The 18,826-nt window shown below is 51.4% G+C and overlaps 2 protein-coding genes across 5 annotated transcripts; both read left to right on the top strand.

Annotated features, from left to right (window-relative positions):
• Window positions 1–2,654: 2,654 nt before the first annotated feature.
• FANCE (FA complementation group E) lies at window positions 2,655–16,872 on the top strand. 4 transcript variants are annotated; one of them, XM_036869028.1, is made up of 13 exons: window positions 2,655–3,115; window positions 5,676–6,300; window positions 6,886–6,930; window positions 7,256–7,324; window positions 7,622–7,765; window positions 8,180–8,303; window positions 8,529–8,607; window positions 9,968–10,034; window positions 11,273–11,398; window positions 12,944–13,253; window positions 14,766–14,945; window positions 15,293–15,367; window positions 15,443–16,872. In XM_036869028.1, the coding sequence occupies exons 1-10, from the start codon at window positions 2,868–2,870 to the stop codon at window positions 13,043–13,045; spliced, it is 1,629 nt and encodes a 542-aa protein (XP_036724923.1). In that variant the 5' UTR covers window positions 2,655–2,867; the 3' UTR covers window positions 13,046–13,253; window positions 14,766–14,945; window positions 15,293–15,367; window positions 15,443–16,872. The 4 variants fall into 4 exon arrangements, with proteins under 4 accessions (XP_036724923.1, XP_036724922.1, XP_036724921.1 ...); XM_036869027.1 differs by having other exon boundaries at window positions 14,425–14,945; XM_036869026.1 differs by having other exon boundaries at window positions 12,944–14,564.
• Window positions 14,872–17,393, top strand: RPL10A (ribosomal protein L10a). Its single transcript, XM_036869029.1, has 6 exons — window positions 14,872–14,945; window positions 15,293–15,367; window positions 15,443–15,523; window positions 15,878–16,026; window positions 16,733–16,905; window positions 17,190–17,393. The coding sequence occupies exons 1-6, from the start codon at window positions 14,941–14,943 to the stop codon at window positions 17,358–17,360; spliced, it is 654 nt and encodes a 217-aa protein (XP_036724924.1). The 5' UTR covers window positions 14,872–14,940; the 3' UTR covers window positions 17,361–17,393.
• Window positions 17,394–18,826: the final 1,433 nt, after the last annotated feature.

The following is an 18,826-nucleotide window of genomic DNA, read 5'->3' as shown; positions in this document are numbered from 1 at the left end:
ATTCCAAGTATGGTTCTTGAACCACACTTAGAAGTTTTCTCCCTTTTCTCCTTCCCATTGGCTAGAATGCAGACCTTGGTGGGAATGAACCAGAGCCACCATGATAAGGCTGGCAGTTGAGGATGGGCAGGGCATTGAAGGCTGTTTAGCATTCTTGGCCCTGCCCACTACTTATCAGGGCCTCCACCCCTTTGCCCCCAACATCATTTGTTCATTTGAAGACCAAAAACATCTCCTATGAAGTTAGAACTGATAAACTGAGATAGAGGTTCCTGGAAGAAACTTCTTTCCTACTATTTTTCCCTTTGCAAAGCAGGCACTATCTAAGACAGAGGTCCCCAACCCTTGGGCCACGGACCGATACCAGTCCATGGCCTGTTAGGAACCAGGCCGCAGATCAGGAGGTGAGCAGTGAGCGAAGCTTCATCTGTGTTTACAGCCACTCCCCATCGCTCATATTACCACCTGAGCTCCGCCTTCTGTCAGATCAGCGGTGGCATTAGATTCTCATAGGAGCTCGAACCCTACTGTGAACTGTGCATGCGAGGGATCTAGGTTGCACGCTCCTTATGAGAATCTAATGCCTGATGATCTGAGGTGGAGCTGAGGCAGTGATGCTAGCGCTGGGGAGCAGCTGCAAATACAGATTATCATTAGCAGAGAGGTTTGACTGCACAGAGACCATAATAAATCAATTGCTTGCAGACTCATATCAAAACTCTATCAGTGAGTGGCAAGTGACAATGAAGCTGCATCTTACGGAGTAGACTGGACATAAGCAACACACTTCGGGTGTCACTGTCTCCCGTCACCCCCAGATGGGACCATCTAGTTGCAGGAAAACAAGCTCAGGGCTCCCACTGATTCTGCATTATGGTGAGTTGTATCATTGTTTCATTATATATTACAATGTAATAATAATAGAAATAAAGTGCACAATAAATGTAATGTGCTTGAGTCATCCCCAAACCATCCACCCCACCCCCACCCCCATCCGTGGAAAAATTTTCTTCCACGAAACTGGTCCCTGGTGACAAAAATTTGGGGGACCACTGATTTAAGAAATACTCCGTAGTCTTTTCCAATAGCTCCCTTAAAATCATTTTTTAAAAATTTTATTTATTTTATTTTTTGGCTGCATCAGGTCTTAGTTGCGGCACATGGGATCTTTTGTTGCGACGCACAGGCTCTTCCTTGCAGTGTGTGGGCTTCTCTCTAGTTGTGATGCATGGGCTCCAGAGCTCATGAGCTCTGTAGTTGCAGTACACGGGCTCTCTAGTTGTAGTGTGAGGGCTCAGTAGTTGTGGCACTTGGGCTTAGTTGTCCTGTGGCATGTGGGATCTTATTTCCCCAACCAGGGATCGAACCGGCATCCCCTGCGTTGCGAGACGGTTCTTAACCACTGGACCACTAGGGAAGTCCCTCCCTTGAAATCATTTTGGAAAAAATAAAAAATTTGGCTCTAATGGAAATCAGATCCAGTTCAAAATATGCCTATGGCTTCCCATACTATTCAGGGTGAAAGACAAATTCCTCTCTATGACGTCAAGGCCTCACAAGATCTGGTCTGGTTACCTCTCCTGTTACTCCCCAGCAAGTGCACTCTGCTCTAGCCATGCCTCTGCCCCAGAGCCTGTGCATTTGCTGTTCCCTCTGCCCGACATGATCTCCTCATAGACCTCTACCTGGCTTGCTCCCTTATCTCCTTCAGGTTCATCTTGCCTGACCACCTATTTAAAACTACCTCACTCTATCTCCCTTCCCTGCTATATCCTTGAAAGCACTTATCACAAGCAAACATTCTATTGTTCACTTAGTTGTCTGTCTCTCCTCAATTGAGGGTCAGCAACAATGAGGGCAAAGGCCTTTATTTTGTTCCCTGCATCCTGAGCCCTAGGTGCTCAGTAAAGATTTATTGATTGAGTGGATGTGTGCATGGCAGCAGAAGCTGGGAGGTTGGAAATACAAGCTGACACCCAAAGGAGGGTTTATGGAGCGCTGTGGGGCTCTTCTCCCCTCTGCCTTTATTCCTATCCTCTGCTATGGTCCCTCCCTTCGCTGGAAGCCTGCCTCCTCCAGCAGATTTCCTTAAACCAAAACCCTGGGAAGTGGAGGCACTCTTGGTCCCTTATAAACAACCAGAGCAAGGCCACTTCTTGATCTTAGGGAGGAAGTTTACAGGAATGCCTTTGGCCATATAGATGGCATTAGGTTTTACTGCGACTCCATTCTCGGGTATATTAGTAGATCAAACATTTCTGGAGAGGACTGAAACCCGAATGATGGCAGTTGACTGCCTGTGGAAGAGGTGACGTTATGGTAAATTATGATCAAATCCTATGGCAAAGCCCATGATCTATAAGCAACATGGGCGTCAGCTAAAATTAAATGATACTTGGATCCTGAAGTACAACCAACAGGATCCCTGATATCCATTCTGTACGCCCGCCCCCTCACTTACTTCAGCGATTGGTGGAGGAAGGAAGGTTAGGGTCAGCCGCAGAGGACCCGCTCCTACGCCTACCCCCGCCCCATTTTATCTCTTGCATGACCCCGCCCACAAACCTATTTCCTTGTGGCCCCGCCCCCACTCTGGTCCCGCCCCGTCAGCAGATCTGCACTCGGCCTTAGCCCCGCCTCCCTACTGCTATCCTCCTCCTTACCCCTTCCGGCCTGCCCTTGTGCCCAGCCCCAGCCGCACTTCCCCGTTCCTTTCCTTTCTGACAGGTCTAGTCTCGCGCTCTGGCGGGGTGCGAGTCCGAGAGCCTCCCCGAACGCTGAGGAGGGAATGTGGCGCGCGCGGGAAGGGGCCGGCCGCAGCATCCGGGCCGGCGCTGTCTCCCGCCTCCCTTTCCCTGGCCCCGGGCATGGAGGCCCCGGAGGCGGCACCGGCTCAGGCTGAGGGCGCGGAGCCGGCGCCCTGGGCGCACCTAGAGGCCCCTGCCCGCCTCCTGCTGCAGGCGCTGCAGGCGGGGCCCGACGGGGCGCGGCGCGGCTTGGGGGTGCTGCGGGCTCTGAGCGGCCGCGGCGGGGAGCCCTTCGGCTGGGACCGCGTCTTCGAGGCGCTGTGCCGGGAGGAGCCCGTCGTGGAGGGCCCGGACTGTCGCCTGGAGCTGTAAGTCGTCCGCTCGCGTTCCTCCTGCCCTGCTGGTCGCAGCGGCCGCTGGCGTAGCTCGGGGCGCCGCCCGTCATCCTCCACGGTGGTGTGAGGCAGGGGCTGGCGCTACCCACTTCTCTAGATGAGAAGACCGAGGCACGGAGAGGTGAAATACTTTCCCCGAGAGCGGGTCCCTGCCGTGCGCCCTGTGAGGAGGGGCCTCCGGCAGACCCTCATAGCGTAGGTACTGGGTGCAGTGCTGCCTACCTAGACGGAAGACACCTGCCCTCGGTTGGGTGTAAATGAATAATTATAAGTCAGTGGATTCTGATTAATTTTAATCACACACTTCCATCTCTAAAAAACTCGATCTCTTACCTCCAGTATAGGTCAAGAGTACACGTGTGTTAAAATATGTACATTGTCAAGTATACATAAATAGAAAATTTTAAAATTTTTATTTATTTATTTATGGCTGTGTTGGGTCTTCGTTGCTGCACGTGGGCTCTCTCTAGTTGCGGAGAGCGGGGGCTACGCTTCATTGCAGTGCGCGGGCTTCTCATTGCGGTGGCTTCTCTTGTTGCGGAGCACGGGCTCTAGGCGCGCAGGCTTCAGTAGTTGTGGCATGCGGGCTCAGGAGTTGTGGCGCATGGGCTCTAGAGCACAGGCTCAGGAGTTGTGGCGCATGGGCTCTAGAGCACAGGCTCAGTAGTTGTGGCGCACGGGCTTAGTTGCTCCGCGGCATGTGGGATCTTCCCGGACCAGGGATGGAACCCGTGTCCCCTGCATTGGCAGGCGGACTCCTAACCACTGCGCTACCAGGGAAGTCCCCATAAATAGAAATTTAAAACGTGGTAAATGACAATAAACATCTGATCATGCTGGCTTTATATTATCAGTTTTTCAAAGCATAATATACAGTTTAGGGCAAGATCGCTTACCTTAAGGATGGTGTTCTTGATAATTTCTGGTCTTTTGGGTGACTTTGAACTTTTTTCCCCCTCTTTATGTGGCTAAGAATCCCTACTAGGAGCAGAAGTGTCGGCTCTGCCATTTTTAAATTAGGTTGTGCTTCCCTTACTGGTAGTCAGTTTCTTTTCTGACATCCTTGTAAGCCATGTGTCCATTTTGTGAGGGTTCGTTTTGTTAAGAAAGATAATACAGCGTCCATAGATGCACTTAACTATCTAGTTAAGTAAAATACAGAAAGTAACGGAGTGAGGTGCCACCTTCAGCCTCTAGGGGGCTGAAGAGCAGGCCTCCCACTCTCCTTGACTACCCCTCCCTAAGAATTGGGCTGGACACTGGAATATGGAGGGCCAATCCATATTTTAAATATTTGTAATACTTAATTTTTTATGTTTTAGATAAATAGAAATAGAAGTTCTATTATTTTCTTCCCACACTCCATCTTGAATTTCTTTCAAGAGAATGGTCAAGAGAATTTTCTGAATCCACAAATTGGACGCTCTAGAAATGTTTACCCAATGGTCTGGCTCTTTCTGGACAGAGTAAGGGGAATGGAACTTAACCTGCGGTCCCTGGATAGAACTGTACTGCAGTATAATTGTTTTCTTTTGTAATCCTATGTATTTTATGCATTTAACCCTCTTATTCTGATAAGGGGGTCCATGCACAAAAAAGGTAAAAGTCCTTGGAGTAGGCTCTTCCCCACTTCTCTACTCCCAGTATCCTCCACCACAAATTGACGATCTTTTAAACTTTTACTCTAGTTTTCTCTCTCATTTAGTGTTTTTTCTCCACACACAAAAATAAAAGGTTTCATTCCTCTCTCATATATCCCAAGTGCCTCTGTGTGTGATGACAAACAGCCCCACAAAGTCATGTATACAGAGGTGCAGAGGCGTGATGGGTGGTGGGCTAGATGCACTCATGACCTGCTTGCCACTCCAGCAAGCCTCAGGTCACATAGCATCTGCATGCGTGCCTTTGTCACGTTACAGATGGCTACTTTGCTCTGTCCACAGCAGTCTTGCTGATCTGTGAACACTTACTCTCAGAGATTTAACTCAGTCAATAAATGTGCACCAAGTGCCTGCTTTAGTCTGGTGTTGTGCTGGGTACTGGGACACAGAGGAAAGAGACACAGCTTCTGCCTCTCAGGAACTCAGTTCAGTGAAAGGAACATCAGAGCTGGACAGATGTGACCCTGTGAGTTCCAGGGGACTGCCAAGGGGAGCACAGGGCTGCAGGCTAAGCATTGCTCAGTATTCTGGAGTATTATTTTTATGTAAAGTTTGGGAAAGGGCTTTTTTTTTTTTTTTTTTTTTTTTTTTTACATAAAACAAGCATGGATCTATTATAGGGTAGGTTTCAACGTGAATTTTTGAGCTGAAATAGGAGATGTCGAAGAACAGGGCCTAGTGTAGTGTAGAATAGATGCTCACTTGTTGAATGATTTCCATGCCGTCCCCTCCTCCATCCATACTGACCCGCAGGTACTGCCCACCAGCGCCCCCGTCTGTCCGGTGCCATCTAGCCTCTAGCTCTACCCAGTCTGCCCTATGTTCCTTTCAGCAAGACACTCTTAACTGCTTGTTCTCCCTCTGCAACCCAGGAAACCACTGCTGCTGCGATTGCCCCCGTTATGCCAGAGGAACCTGATGTCCCTGCTGATGGCTGTTTGGCCGTCGCTGCCTGAAAGCAGTCTCCTCCCTGTGCTGCAGATTGTGCAGCGGGATCCAAGCCCCGACCCTGATCCCTGGCTCCGGGCCCTTGGGGAATTTCTGCGAAGGGATCTGGGTGTTGGGGTCTCCATTGAGGGAGCGTCCCCGCTGTCTAAAAGGTGCCAGAGACAGCTCCGAGGCCTGTGTAGGCAGCTGGGCCAAGGGGGCAGGAAGTTGAAGTTGCCCCAGGCTCCAGATCCTGAAGGGAAAGAAGAGCAGGAGGAGGTCGAGGACTCCCAGCGGCCTGGGAAACGCAGAAAGGAACGGGAGGAGGAGCCTGCCAGTCCTGAGGGGGGGAGGGCCCCCAAAAGGCTCCGGTGTTTGGAAAAGGAAGAAGAAGAAAGTCATGAGGAAAAGAGACCTGAACATGAAACTTTGGAATCCCTGGCCAGTGGAGGAGGTGCATCATCCATTAAGAACCAGCCTGCTTTGGGGCCTCAGCCCAGTGAGGCTGGTCAGAGTCTAGAGGATGCTAAGGGCCTACCTGAGAGTTTGGAGTTGCCCAGAGCTATCCAGGTACTAGGGTGAGGAGGCTGCTTTAGTGTGATTCTTCAGGAATGGGGGGTTTATACAGGGCAGAAATCTGTTGGGATACTGTGTCCCACTTGGGATGACTGTAGTCCGTGGAGCAAGGGGAAGGAGGTGGGGTTGAGGGAATGTAGTTTCTGCTCCACAGATTCTGAGGAGGGGGTGGGGACAGGAGTTACTGGAGGTGGGAGCCCTTGACCTAATGATCAGTAGTGTGAGGTTAAGGGTACCACGGAAGAGGAAAGGTTCTGGAGCTACCCCTGCCACCCATCTTATGGGAATGGGGGAATCATGCCAGCATCCAGCCTGTCCTCCCAGCCCAAGGCCTGGGTCTGCCCCCATTAGGATGGATGCAGAGAAGACAAGTCTGCTCAGTTGGGCTTACGTAGGTCTTGTCGAGTTTGAGTTCTTAAGCACTTTGCAAGGTTTAGGCTTCATGTTCTGGCTCTCGTGAATCATCTTTGCCCGCCAGCGCCCACTGACCTGGGGCCTTCTCAGAGAGGGGGCTGGGTCTGGGTTGGGGGCCATGCTGCGTGGGTGGGGACATGGCAGTGACTGGGCTCTCTTCTGCAGGAACAAGTTCCCAGGCTGCAGCAGCTGCTCAAGACCCTCGGGAAGGTGACTGGCCTTACTCTGCTACCCATAACCCTTCTTCCGCCCCCTGCCTGGACCCCAGCTGTGCCCAGGGAAGCCCCAGTGCAGTGAGGCACAGGCTGTTTGGGTGAGGGGGTTGGAATGAAGGTCTGAGGACAGTCCCTGCAAAGGCTTTTCTTGGTCCAAGTATCTTGTCTAACCTGAGACAGGTTCTAACTCCAGGCAAGTTCCTCTCCTCTAGTAGCACCTTCTGGGGTCCTTAGCCACCCACTCTGCCAATTGAAGGGGTGGCCTCAGTGACTTGTCACTGAGGGCTCTGCAGGTCCTAACATGGGATTTGCCTTCCCAGGGGTTGGAAGGGCTGGAGGGCACCCCACCAGTTGAGCTGCAGCTTCTCCACGAATGCAGTCCTGGCCAGGTAAGTCCAGAAAAACCGCCTGGCCCTGAGGACACGGTCCCTCTCTCCATTTAAGTTTGTGTTTCCCTGCCTCATGTAGGAATTTGGGGAGGGGATTTTGTTGGGTGTTTTGGTCTCAGGGGCAGGGGTGACCCTCAGTGGTTTCTTTTAGCCCTTGGTTCCTCCCCGTAGGGCAGCTCTCCCCACCTTACCTTACCCTGGAGTCTCCTGGCCCCGCCCCTTCTGCTGCCCGGTTGGATTGAGACAGCCCAGCAGAGACAGGCTGAGTGTCCCGGTGCCCTCCCTCCTCCTTGGCAGGTGGACCTGGTGTGTGCCCAGCTGCAGCTCCCGCAGCTCTCGGACACAGGTCTCCTGCAGCTCTGCACCTGGTTGCTGGCCCTTTCACCAGACCTCAGCCTCAGCAACGCTACTGTGCTGACCAGGAGCCTCTTCCTTGGACGGGTAGGTGTGCTGGGACGCACGTGGCGTGCCAGGGACAGTGAGGGAGAGAGCCTGAACCCTCAGCAGGGTGGGAGAGGGGGTTCCCAGCCTTGCATGCATCTGCTTGTCTGGGGAGCCTGGGGCAAGGGAAGGGCATAGCCCCCTAGGCCATCTACCCACGTGGCATCTAACTCCTCCCTCTTGGGCCCCAGATCCTTACAGAGCGGAAGGGATTTGGGGTTTGGGATCAGGGATTTGGGAGCTGGGGAAGGGAGCTATGTGTCCTTTCCAATGAGTGGATCCATGTGAGTCCTAGATAAAAGAACTTTTTTTTTCTCTGTACTGTAATGTGTGAGCCTCTGAAATACGTGTTCAATAAACACTGATAGGAAGGAAGAAGAAAGAAATTAATATTTTCCTCCCCGTTGGCTGTAGATTATCTCGCTGACTTCCTCAGCCTCCCGCTTGCTCACAACTGCCCTGACCTCCTTCTGTACTAAGTACACCTACGCCGTCTGCAGAGCCCTCCTTGGACCTGTGCTCCAAGCCCCAGGAACAGGTAATTCTGGAATGGGCCCCAGGCCTGGTAGCTCTGCCGTGTCTGTTCCCAGCACCCTTCACCCCCCGGGTGGCCCCGGCAGGAGCTGAGTTTTCAGTGAGTGAAGATACCTGTTGCTTCCCTGACGATGCCACCTGTAAAGGGCCAGGCATTTTGTTCCCTGCGAGCCCCATTCTCTGCTGCCAGCTTCTCCCAGACTTCTCCCCTCTGCTATCGCCCACCCAGGTCCAGCTCAAACAGAGTTACTGTGTTGCCTGACAAAGGACGAGGCCCTGGAGCCGGACATGCAGGCTCTAATGCTGGGGTGAGTGTACAAGCTCCACGCTGGCCCCACCCGCACCTCCTCCCTCTGGCCAAACCTGCTCTTGGCATTCTGGACTTGGAGCCGGCTGGGTACCAGGCCCTGTGCCTGAAACACAGGCAGTGGCACAGCCGGTGCCCCCTCTCGCTGTCCTGAGCCTGGCTTGTGCGTTCCCACCTGTGGGCCCCTGGAAGTTGCCATCCCATGCACCTTCCCAAGCCCAGGGTTTCAGTCTTCTGTGCCAGGTGCCCCTGGGAATGCGAAGAGGCTGGTGCTCCAGCTCTTGAGTTCTTGGCGTAGTTGGAACATGGCGTAGTGGTTCAGAGCACTGGCTCTGGAGTCAGACAGACATGGTTGCAGATCTCAACCTTGCCTTTTATTTAAATGTGTGAGTTTTAAACAGGTTATTCCATCTCTCTGCGCCTCTGTTTCCACGTATGAACTCTGTAGAGTTTTTCTAGATAGTAAATGTGATAATGCATATAATGACCTCGGCACAGTATTTGGCACCTAGTGAGTGCTCAAATATTGTTATTAAATTGGTGTTAAATTTGGGTATCAAAATTGGGGAGTCAAGATACAGACGTGTAGAAATAATGAGTAGGTGAGATCTCATTGGACACTAACGTGAAATATGAAATGCTAAGTATAATACGAGAAGGGGACAGTTGCAAAAATACTACCAGCCACCAATTATTGAGCACTTTCTCTGTGCTTTAGATTTATTACTTCGTTAGTCTTCGTGCAATCCTGTGAGGTAAGTGCTGCGGCCACCTTAGAGATGGAAAAACTGAAGCTCAGAGAGGTTGAGGGAGGTGGCCAACGGTCACACAGCCAGCAAGTGCAAAAGCCTGGGATCAAACCCAAGTCTGTGCACCCAAGAAGCCGCACCGTTTCCATGTGACATCCTGCTTTTCCAAACAAGCTGAGGACAGTAGGTGCAGCTGGAGTGGACCTCACCGTGGGCTGGGCTCCGCAGGGAGGTCTCGCCTTCTCTAGGAAGCCTCCTGTGTGTCATCTCACCCATCGTCATCCTCCTCTTCCCTGGGTCATCCTCCGCTTTCGAACTCAGGAGGCAATATCGACTCCTGGTTATTTTTCAGGGGACCTTTGTACCTCTCACTGCCAAATCCTTCATGTCAGGTCCCGGGGGTCTTGGGCTGTGGCCTTCCCAGCACTGAGTATGGGCTCTGCAGCAGTGGCTGCTAGATGGCCGCCAGCATCGGGGAGCTCTGACTGCTTCCTCTGTTGGCTGGAGATCTTGGCTGTCCCCAGGGCCTTGCCCTGCCTTGGGGTAGGAGCAGTAGATACTCAGGCTCAGGTGGGAGGCTGAGCTTTCCTCACTGGGGCCTGTGCCTTGCAGACAGATCTTGGAGCTACCCTGGAAGGAAGAGACTTTTTTGGTGTTGCAGTCACTCCTGGAGCGGCAGGTGAGCAGGCTGCCTTGGGGAAGAGTGGACAAAGAAGCGCTGCAGTGCTGTGGCTGGGTGTGCGGCTCCTGGGTGTCTGACCCCTTCAGTGATGGAGGGGCAAGCAGGATGACTGCCCTCCGGCAGGGTGCCCATGACAGTGGGAGGGTCCAGGGGCTTGAAAGGCCGGTAGCAGAGAGCTGACTGCACGGTGAATCCCAGCTCTGCCTCTTACTAGCTGTGTGGCCTTGGGGAGGGACTTTTTGATGTGTGTGTGTAAATTTAATTTATTTTTTAATTTAATTAATTTATTTTTTGGCCGCACTGCGTGGCATGTGGGATCCTAGTTCCCCGACCAGGGATTGAACCCGTGCCCCCTGGAGTGGAAGCGCGGAGTCCTAACCACTGGACTGCCAGGGACAGTGCCTAATTTATTTTTGAATAGGTAATAGATTCATATGTTCACAATTTTGAAGGTTTAAAATGATATAGTGAAAAAATTTCCCCCAGCCACCCAGATTCCCCTCCCCAGGGCTAATCAGTGTTACTAGTTGCAGGGGAACCCTCCCAGAGATGCTGTATATATACAAGGACACACGGTGAAATTTACTTTTCCCCTGCTTTTTACATAGATGGTAACACACCAAGCTCAGTGCTCTGCACTTTGCTTTTTTCATCTAACAGTACATTTCGGCAGTTTTTCCATATATCAGTACCTAAAATTCTGCCTCATTTGTTTATAACATAGGTAGTTGACTTAACCTCTTTATGCCTCAGTTTCCTCATCTGCAAAAGGGGAGTGATGATAGCACCTACCACATAAAACTGGAGTGAGGTTTAAATGGTATAATTGGTGTAACGTGCTCAGAATGGTACCTAATGCATAATAAGTGTTTATTAAATTGTGACTATGAAGATCTGTTGTTATTATACTGCCAGTGCCCCCTTGGGACCTCACTCCTTTATATCTTCAACCACTAAGCCAGGCAAGGGATCCTTGCCCCCCATCTCCTAGTCTGAGCCTGTGCAACAGTGGCCACCATTATTTGAGACCTGTGTGCCAGGCTTTATGTGCATAATCTCATTTAATCCTTTTCACAGTCTTCAGAGTTTGACATCATGAGCCCCATTTTATAGATGTGGAAACTGAGTCTCAGTTAAGTGACCTGCCCAGGGTCACCTGGTTAGGAAGTGATGGAGTTGGGAGTTGAATCCAGGGCCCTTTCTTGTGCTACTGTCCGATCTCCTAACATGTGCAGGTGGAGATGCCCTCTGAGAAGTTCAGTGTGTTGATGGAGAAACTCTGTAAAGAGGGGCCAGCAGCCACCACGTCCATGGCCTATGCCAAGCTCATGCTGACAGTGATAACCAAGTATCAGGCCAATGTGAGTATTGGTAGGGCCATGAGGGCTGCTTCTGCTGCTCTGAGCCTGCCATGAGGGTATATGTTTGCCAGGGAGAAAACCCTGAGTGTTAGCCTGGGAAACCACAAGTTCAAGCCCAAGACAGGGGAGTCAGACTGCTTAGGAGTTCATTCATCCAGCCAACACTGCTGTGGGCCAGATGCTATCTAGGGCATTAGGGAATCAACAGTGACCATATCACAGTTTCTGTCCTGGACTTGACCCTCTCCCCCAGTTAGTGAGAGGGGAGAGAGATGATAAATGGCTCATTGTAATATCTGGTAGGAGCCAGGTGAAAGGTATGCACAGGGCATTTGATGACAGAGGAAAAGGGGGCAACTAAACCTTGTTTGTGGTTGGGAGTTGGGACAGGCTTCCTGACTCTTAAAGGGTGAGTGGTAGTCAAGGGCGGAGATGAAGGAAAGGGCATTCCAGGCAAAAGAAACAGTGTAAGCACTGAATGTCCCAGGGGATCTGCAGGTACATCATTGTAGCTGAGGCCTAAAATCCCAAGAGTAGATGGCTGTAGGGGATGAAGTTAGAGAGCTAAAATACTGAGAGCTGATGCTTGTAGCCCCTGATATGTTCCAGGCATCGTTCTAAGCCCTTTGCATATGTTAACTCACTAGTTTATTCCAGGTGTTAGTCCTATGAGAAGATACTATTATTAGCTCCATTTTATAGGTGAGGAAATTGAGACGCAGGTTAAAGTAACTTGCCCAAGGTCACATTGCCAAGTCATGGTAGCATCTAATGGAGGGCCCTGTAGGTTATGGTGAGGAGCTTGGACTTTATCTTGAAGACCAGGTCTTCTCTTGGCTCTTAACCCTTTTCTTGGGATCACAGGCCTATTTGATGATTTGGTGAAAGGCATACATCCTCCCAGAAAAATGGAAATATGAATACACATCTTATGCACAATTTCAGGAGGCTCCTGGATCCTCTGAAGACCCTCTGTAGATCCTGGAAGGACCTCCAATATGAGGCATCAGAGGTTATCTCAGGGCCTTCAGCTGGAGTGACCTGATTAGATTTGTATTCTATAAAGAAACCTCTGGCCTTGGCAAGGAGTGGGGATTGGAGAGTGAAGGTACAGGGCAGAGATGGGTCAGGAGGTTGCAGCAACAGGTCAGGGAAGAAAGAGTGGCCCAGAAGGAATGTGTCAGCCACAGTGGAGTGTCTCTGAACCTCAGTTTCCTCATCTGTAAAATGGGAGGATTGTGAGGATTAAATGAAGTCATGCATATGAAGTGCTGCCACATAGTAAGCACCTAATAATTGTCAACTATTCTTAATATGGCTGACACAGTACGTTGTGCAGTTAGTATTTGACCCGAGGTCTACCTGAATCCAAACACCTTGCTTAACCATGGTGAGATAATGAGGATAGATTGGTCAGGGAGTCATCTCCTCCTATTGTCCTTGTGTCCTGGATTTCTCTCTTCTAACTAAACAGAGCCCAGGGGCAGAGGGGAGAGGGGAGGGATCAGCTGCTAGAGTCCAGATGTGATTCTTCCTTCTTTCCAGATCAGTGAGCCCCAGAGGCTGGGCCTGGCTGCAGCTCTGGAGCTCAATACCACTTTCCTGAGGAAGTCCCTGCAGGCCGCCCTGAGACATCTGGCCCCCTGACCATCCACCAAGGGACCACCCTCCCGGACCTCCCTCATCAGATTCCCGAAGGACACTTCTCTGCCCTGAGCACCTCACCCTGCCCCTTGCCTGGGGGTCAGGGCTGAGCCTGGCCATCCCAGGGGTCAACTGCCTCCCTGCTCCAGGCTGCAGAGAGGCCATCTGGGCCTCCCAGCCAGCAGGAAGGGTCTGGGGCTAAGGGGGCTGGGTGAGTTGTATTACCAAGAGCTGCTGAGCCTGGGCTGCCTCCTTGTCATTTCTACCTCAGGCTGTGGGGACAGACACTTTAAGATAGGCATCAGACTTCCTTGATGGTCCAGCGGTTAAGACTCCGCACTTCCATTGCAGGGGACGAGGGTTGGATTCCTGGTTGGGGGAGTTCCGCATGCCGTGACATGTGGCCAAAATATAATAATAATAAATAAAATAGGAGTTAAGATAGGCCTCAATAGGGTCAAAGCAGACCCAGAGTGAACGACAGTGATGCTCCAGGAGCCCCGGGAGACCTGTATGCTTGGCACAAATCTCTTGTGCTCAAGTGTATGTTATGATCCTCTGTGTTGTTTCTGACTTGAATAATAATTTATCAGTGGTATTTCATAAAAAGCAGGAAGTTCAGTAATGTCTTATTAGAAGCAGTGCCTGCCTTCCTACTAACTCTGGGTGTTTGCTGAAAACTAACACATACCACCCCACCCCCACCCTGCTCAGTGACAGGGGCATCTTTTTCCAAGGGAAATGTTCTGTGAGGGGAAGGTGGTAGAGTTCTGTGGGCCAGATCATGTATGATACCACCCACCCCAGCCCTATCAGAGCTGTCTGTTGAGTAGGTGAGGCTGTGCATCCTGCACTGGGGAGGGGGGCTTGAGGGTGAGGGTGACTCAGCCTGGGGTTGGGGAAGACTTTTGGGCAGATGATGGCCTTTGAGGAGGGATCTGAAGGGCTCCTGGGATTACTGTGAGCAGAGAACAGGATAAGGCCTATTGGACAGGAAAGGCAGAAAGGGTGTGCAATACTGTGGGTTTGTGTGTTCTACAACTATATTCCCACAGCACTTAGCTAGGCGCCTTGTTCATAGTAAACACTTAACCTGGGGACTTCCTTGGTGGTCCAGTGGGAAAGACTCAGGGCTCCGAATGCAGGGGGCCCGGGTTCGATCCCTGGGCAGGGAACTAGACCCCACATGCATGCTGCAACTAAGAGTTCGCATGCCGCAAATAAGATCACACATGCTGCAACTAAACATGCCACAACGAAGATCCAGCGCAGCCAAAATAAATATTAAAACAAACAAAAAGATACTTATCCTGTAGATGTTACTGAGTCAACTATCAGGTGAAAGTTCATCACAGAACCTTACCCGCTCCTCCCCACCGCAGGCTCTGAGGCGCCAGGAAGAGAATTCGACATTTCCCTTCCCACAACTTCCTCAGAAGCCGTGAGCCCCCGTTAGAACCAGATGATGAGGGAGAGAGGTCAGGAGCAAAGCCTGCTTTTGAGAAGTGAAGCAGGTGCTAAGGTCAGGAGGAAGCGGCGCAGGAGGTTTAAGGGACAAACATGTCGGAATTGCACGCTCTCAGCGGCCGGCACGGGGCGGCGCCCACGGGTGTGACTACCGCAGCTCACCGGCCTGGGCCCAGCCTCTTCCCTAAGGGCCTGGGGCAGCAGCTGGTGGCCACGGGCGCCCGAGACCGCCGCAGCTCAGGTGGTCTCCGCGCAGGTCTAGCGGTGCAACACGCGGCGGCCGCGGCGCCCCACCCCCGGCACTGAGCGACCCGACTGCTCTCAAGCGGGAAGCCGCGGGAACAAGGCATCTCTCGCGATAACCAGGTCCTATTTGAGCGCATGCGCGAACTGAAGTTGTCTCTTTTCCGGTTCTCGCGGCGCCAGGGACTATGAGGTTAGTGGCGCTTCGAGTGCTATCCGCACTCATCCGCGCCTCCGGGTGCCCCCGTGGGGAGGGAGACACTACGGGCGGAATCGGGGGTCCTTGCCTATGCTTCGCCGCGGGGCATTTTTGCCAGGCTTCGGCCTACGGGCCTGGCGTTGAAGTTCGCGTGCCAAGGCCGGCCGCCAGTAGGGCCCCTCTTCCCCGGGGTTTGCATCTGGTCCAGATTGCTCCACTTGGAGTCCGGAATTCCCGGGGAGTATTCCGTGGACCATCCCCGAGCCTGAGCCTTCTGACACCCCAACGGATTGGTCCACTGCTCGCTGGTTCTGAGCGCTCGTCTTGCTTCCTTCTTACAGCAGCAAAGTCTCCCGAGACACCCTCTACGAGGCGGTGCGGGAAGTCCTGCACGGGAACCAGCGCAAGCGCCGGAAGTAAGCGCGGACTTCCACGGAGGGCTGCTTTGGGAAGCTGCGGAAGGTCCGTTAACTTTGTTACGCTTTTTTAAGGTTTTTGGAGACGGTGGAGCTTCAGATAAGCCTGAAGAACTATGACCCTCAGAAGGACAAACGCTTCTCGGGCACCGTCAGGTTGGCACCGTTCTAATCCCACCCAGCCCTCAGTGTCCCCATGCCTGTCTCCTCCCTTTAGGCTCTTGTTGAGCCCGAGGCGGCCAGGCACGTGCGGCACTGAAGTGCCCGGGTAGTTCAGACCCCCTGCTCCGGGCAGGCGTGGCTGGACGGACCCCCACCCTGGGTCTTAAAACAAGAGGGGAGGCGTGGGGAGGCCTTGGCTGAGCCCGCCGGCTAGTTTGAGAAGCCAGACTAGCTGTTGGTGAATGCGGACGCTCTGGGTAAGGCTCAGTGCTGCAGCGGTCCCAGACCCCTTCACCTGCACTTGGGACCCAGGGCTGGGTGTGACCTATACTGTCCCCCAAAATGCAGGCTTAAGTCCACTCCCCGCCCCAAGTTTTCCGTGTGTGTTCTGGGGGACCAGCAGCATTGTGATGAGGCCAAGGCTGTGGATATCCCCCACATGGACATCGAGGCTCTGAAGAAACTCAACAAGAATAAGAAACTGGTCAAGAAGCTGGGTGAGTGTGCCTGGTGTGGTTCTTACCCGCCCACCCACCATGGTGTGGTTTTGTATGCGGGGTAGGGTGGAGGCAGTTCTCACTGGAGTGGTAGAACAGGGGTATTTCTGCCATTTGGATTTTAAAGTGATGAGGGGGTAGAGTCATGACAGAAAGGATCTGCTGTGGTTGGTTAACTTGAGTGGTATTTTTTACCCACGTGAAAATTCTGTTTTGCTTTGAGGACTGGATTTAATAAGGGAAGAAGGCCAGGCAGTGGTTCTTTTCTAAGCAGGCGAGAACTGTCACATTGATAGGTCAGGTGTTGGTACATTCTGAATTGAAATTTCTACTTAAAGCTCCCACTATTTCATTTTAACGTTTAGGTTATGTGATTTGAGCATTTTACAGATAAATAGGTTCCCCAGTTGTCGTGTAGCTAAAAAGGCAGGATTTGAAACCAGGCAGTCTTAACTAGCGTGAGCATTTTCCATTGCAAGATGGGTTGTGAGTCAGCCTGGACTCCTGCTACCGGGTTTCATGTGAATGTTGGGCCAGTAAAAGTGCAGAGGATGGAGATAATACTGGAACAGGGAGAGGATTAAAAAGACTCGGTAGCTGGGGAAGGGGTAGAGTGCTGGTTAGAGGCCACTTCTGCGGTTGTCTCATAGCCTTGTTTAGAGGTGTCTTCAGGGGCCAGGTCCTAACGGCTTCCTCCCTTTACCAGCCAAGAAGTATGATGCCTTTTTGGCTTCAGAGTCTCTGATCAAGCAGATCCCACGAATCCTGGGCCCAGGCCTGAATAAGGCCGGCAAGTTCCCTTCCTTGCTGACCCACAATGAGAACATGGTGGCCAAAGTTGATGAAGTGAAGTCCACAATCAAGTTCCAGATGAAGAAGGTGAGACGGTCTAGCCGCTTGCATAGGCTGAACAGTGGTGAAGTTGACCCACGTTCTCCAAGGGGGAGCTCTGGTTTGCATTTCTGTGGATACTTAGGACTTGTGACAGTCACCTAACAGGATTGAAGCTTTTCATATAACTCTGGTCTTGGTCTGGGGCCAGAGCACTGCTCATTAGGTCACTGGAGGTCATAGGGATGGGCCATCTGGCTTGTAGATGGGCCCACTCTCCACATTCTCTTGAATCTAGCAACCAACCTGATTTGACCTTCCTCTCCCCACAGGTGCTGTGTCTGGCAGTGGCTGTTGGCCACGTGAAAATGACAGATGACGAGCTTGTGTACAACATCCACTTAGCTGTCAACTTCCTGGTGTCGTTGCTCAAGAAAAATTGGCAGAACGTTCGGGCTTTGTACATTAAGAGCACCATGGGCAAGCCCCAGCGCCTGTACTAAGGCACAGCTTAATAAACAATACTCCCACCATTACCACCGTCTCCTGTGGCTTCGGGAAGGGGGGGGTGCGTTGTGAACTGACCTTGCACTGCACCGATGAGCCAGTGATGGGTAGTCATTTACTGCAAACAAGGCAGGGCATTCTTTCTGCCCTCAAAAGCATGGAGTCTTATTCAGATCTCCTGGATACTAATAGGGCTGCTAATCAGGGCTGAAGTTTTTCCAAATAACCCTGAGAAGAGCAGATCGGGGCCATTACCCCAGCCTGTACTGCTGCTGCTTGTTACTAGTGGAAAGGGGGGGTTAGAACCTTCACATTGAGGACACTGACTTGGCCCTTCCTTGGCAGCATGTTTAACCTATGGCCTATATGCCAGCAGTTCTTAACATGGGCTTTTTGTTTGGAGGGCTTTTTGATCCCTTGAAATCATTTGGGGTCTTGGTCTGTAGGAATCCCCAGGTAGTTAACAAATGGAGATTGGGGTTTGGTGAGCCTGGGATTGGCTTCCTAGATGCTTCTAACTAGAGTGGTCCACATACCCTGAGAAACTGGTCTAGTATTTGCTTTCTTGACCCACAAATTGAGTACCCCTATGTTGGGGGGTAGTGATTTACTAGGTAAGATATTTAGGAAGAAAAATTAGAAGACCTGATGATACTCTGATCTAGGGTCCCTGTTGTCTAGGGGAATTTGGCAAATGGGTGGAATCTGCCTGTGGAAACTTCTAGGCCCCCTCCCTGGCCTGAGGAACTTCCTGTTGGAGTTCTTGCCTCCAGCACCCAGCACTGGAAAGGTGGCTCTGGTGTGGTGGGAAATACCTGTGATTTAACCTTTGACTTTATTTTTAAAAATATTTATTTGGCTGTGCCGGGTCTTAGTTGCCGTACGCTGGATCTTTAGTTGTAGCATGGAGCTCTTAGTTGTGGTATGAGGGATCTAATTGCCTGACCAGGGATCCAACCCGGTCCCCCTGCATTGGGAGTGCAGAGTCTTAGCCACTGAACCACCAGGGAAGTCCCTAACCTTTGACTTTAATCTGCCTCATTTAACTTTGGTAAATAAAGGAACTAGAGCTGAAAGGCTAATCAAAGCATAAATAAAAATGCTGCACCTTCTCAAAACAAGCTTTATCTGTATTTGAATGGTGAAGAGCACAAGGTATTCACCAAAAGATTTGTCATTTTAGCCTTCAAGTTATAACTGCAGGTAAAATAGCTAATCTTGTGATGAGCAGAGAATTTTGGTTCTCAAGGTGATAGGCCTAACTTGCTCCTCTGGTAATATAACCACAGTTAGGAGTAATGAAATACCTAGGCTTGTTGAACAATGTTCCCAATAGGTAAGGAGGGGGAAAAGCTGGCTGTGAAACTAGTTAGGATCCAATTTTACTGAAAGGAAAAAACTTTATGCCTAGTTAAAGTGATTGGAAGCTTACATACTGATGTTGACCACATTCAAAGCTGGG

The sequence above is a fragment of the Balaenoptera musculus genome, chromosome 11, assembly GCF_009873245.2.
Source record: "Balaenoptera musculus isolate JJ_BM4_2016_0621 chromosome 11, mBalMus1.pri.v3, whole genome shotgun sequence".
NCBI classification, from domain to species: Eukaryota; Metazoa; Chordata; class Mammalia; order Artiodactyla; family Balaenopteridae; genus Balaenoptera; species Balaenoptera musculus.
This window is presented reverse-complemented; position numbering and strand designations above follow the sequence as displayed.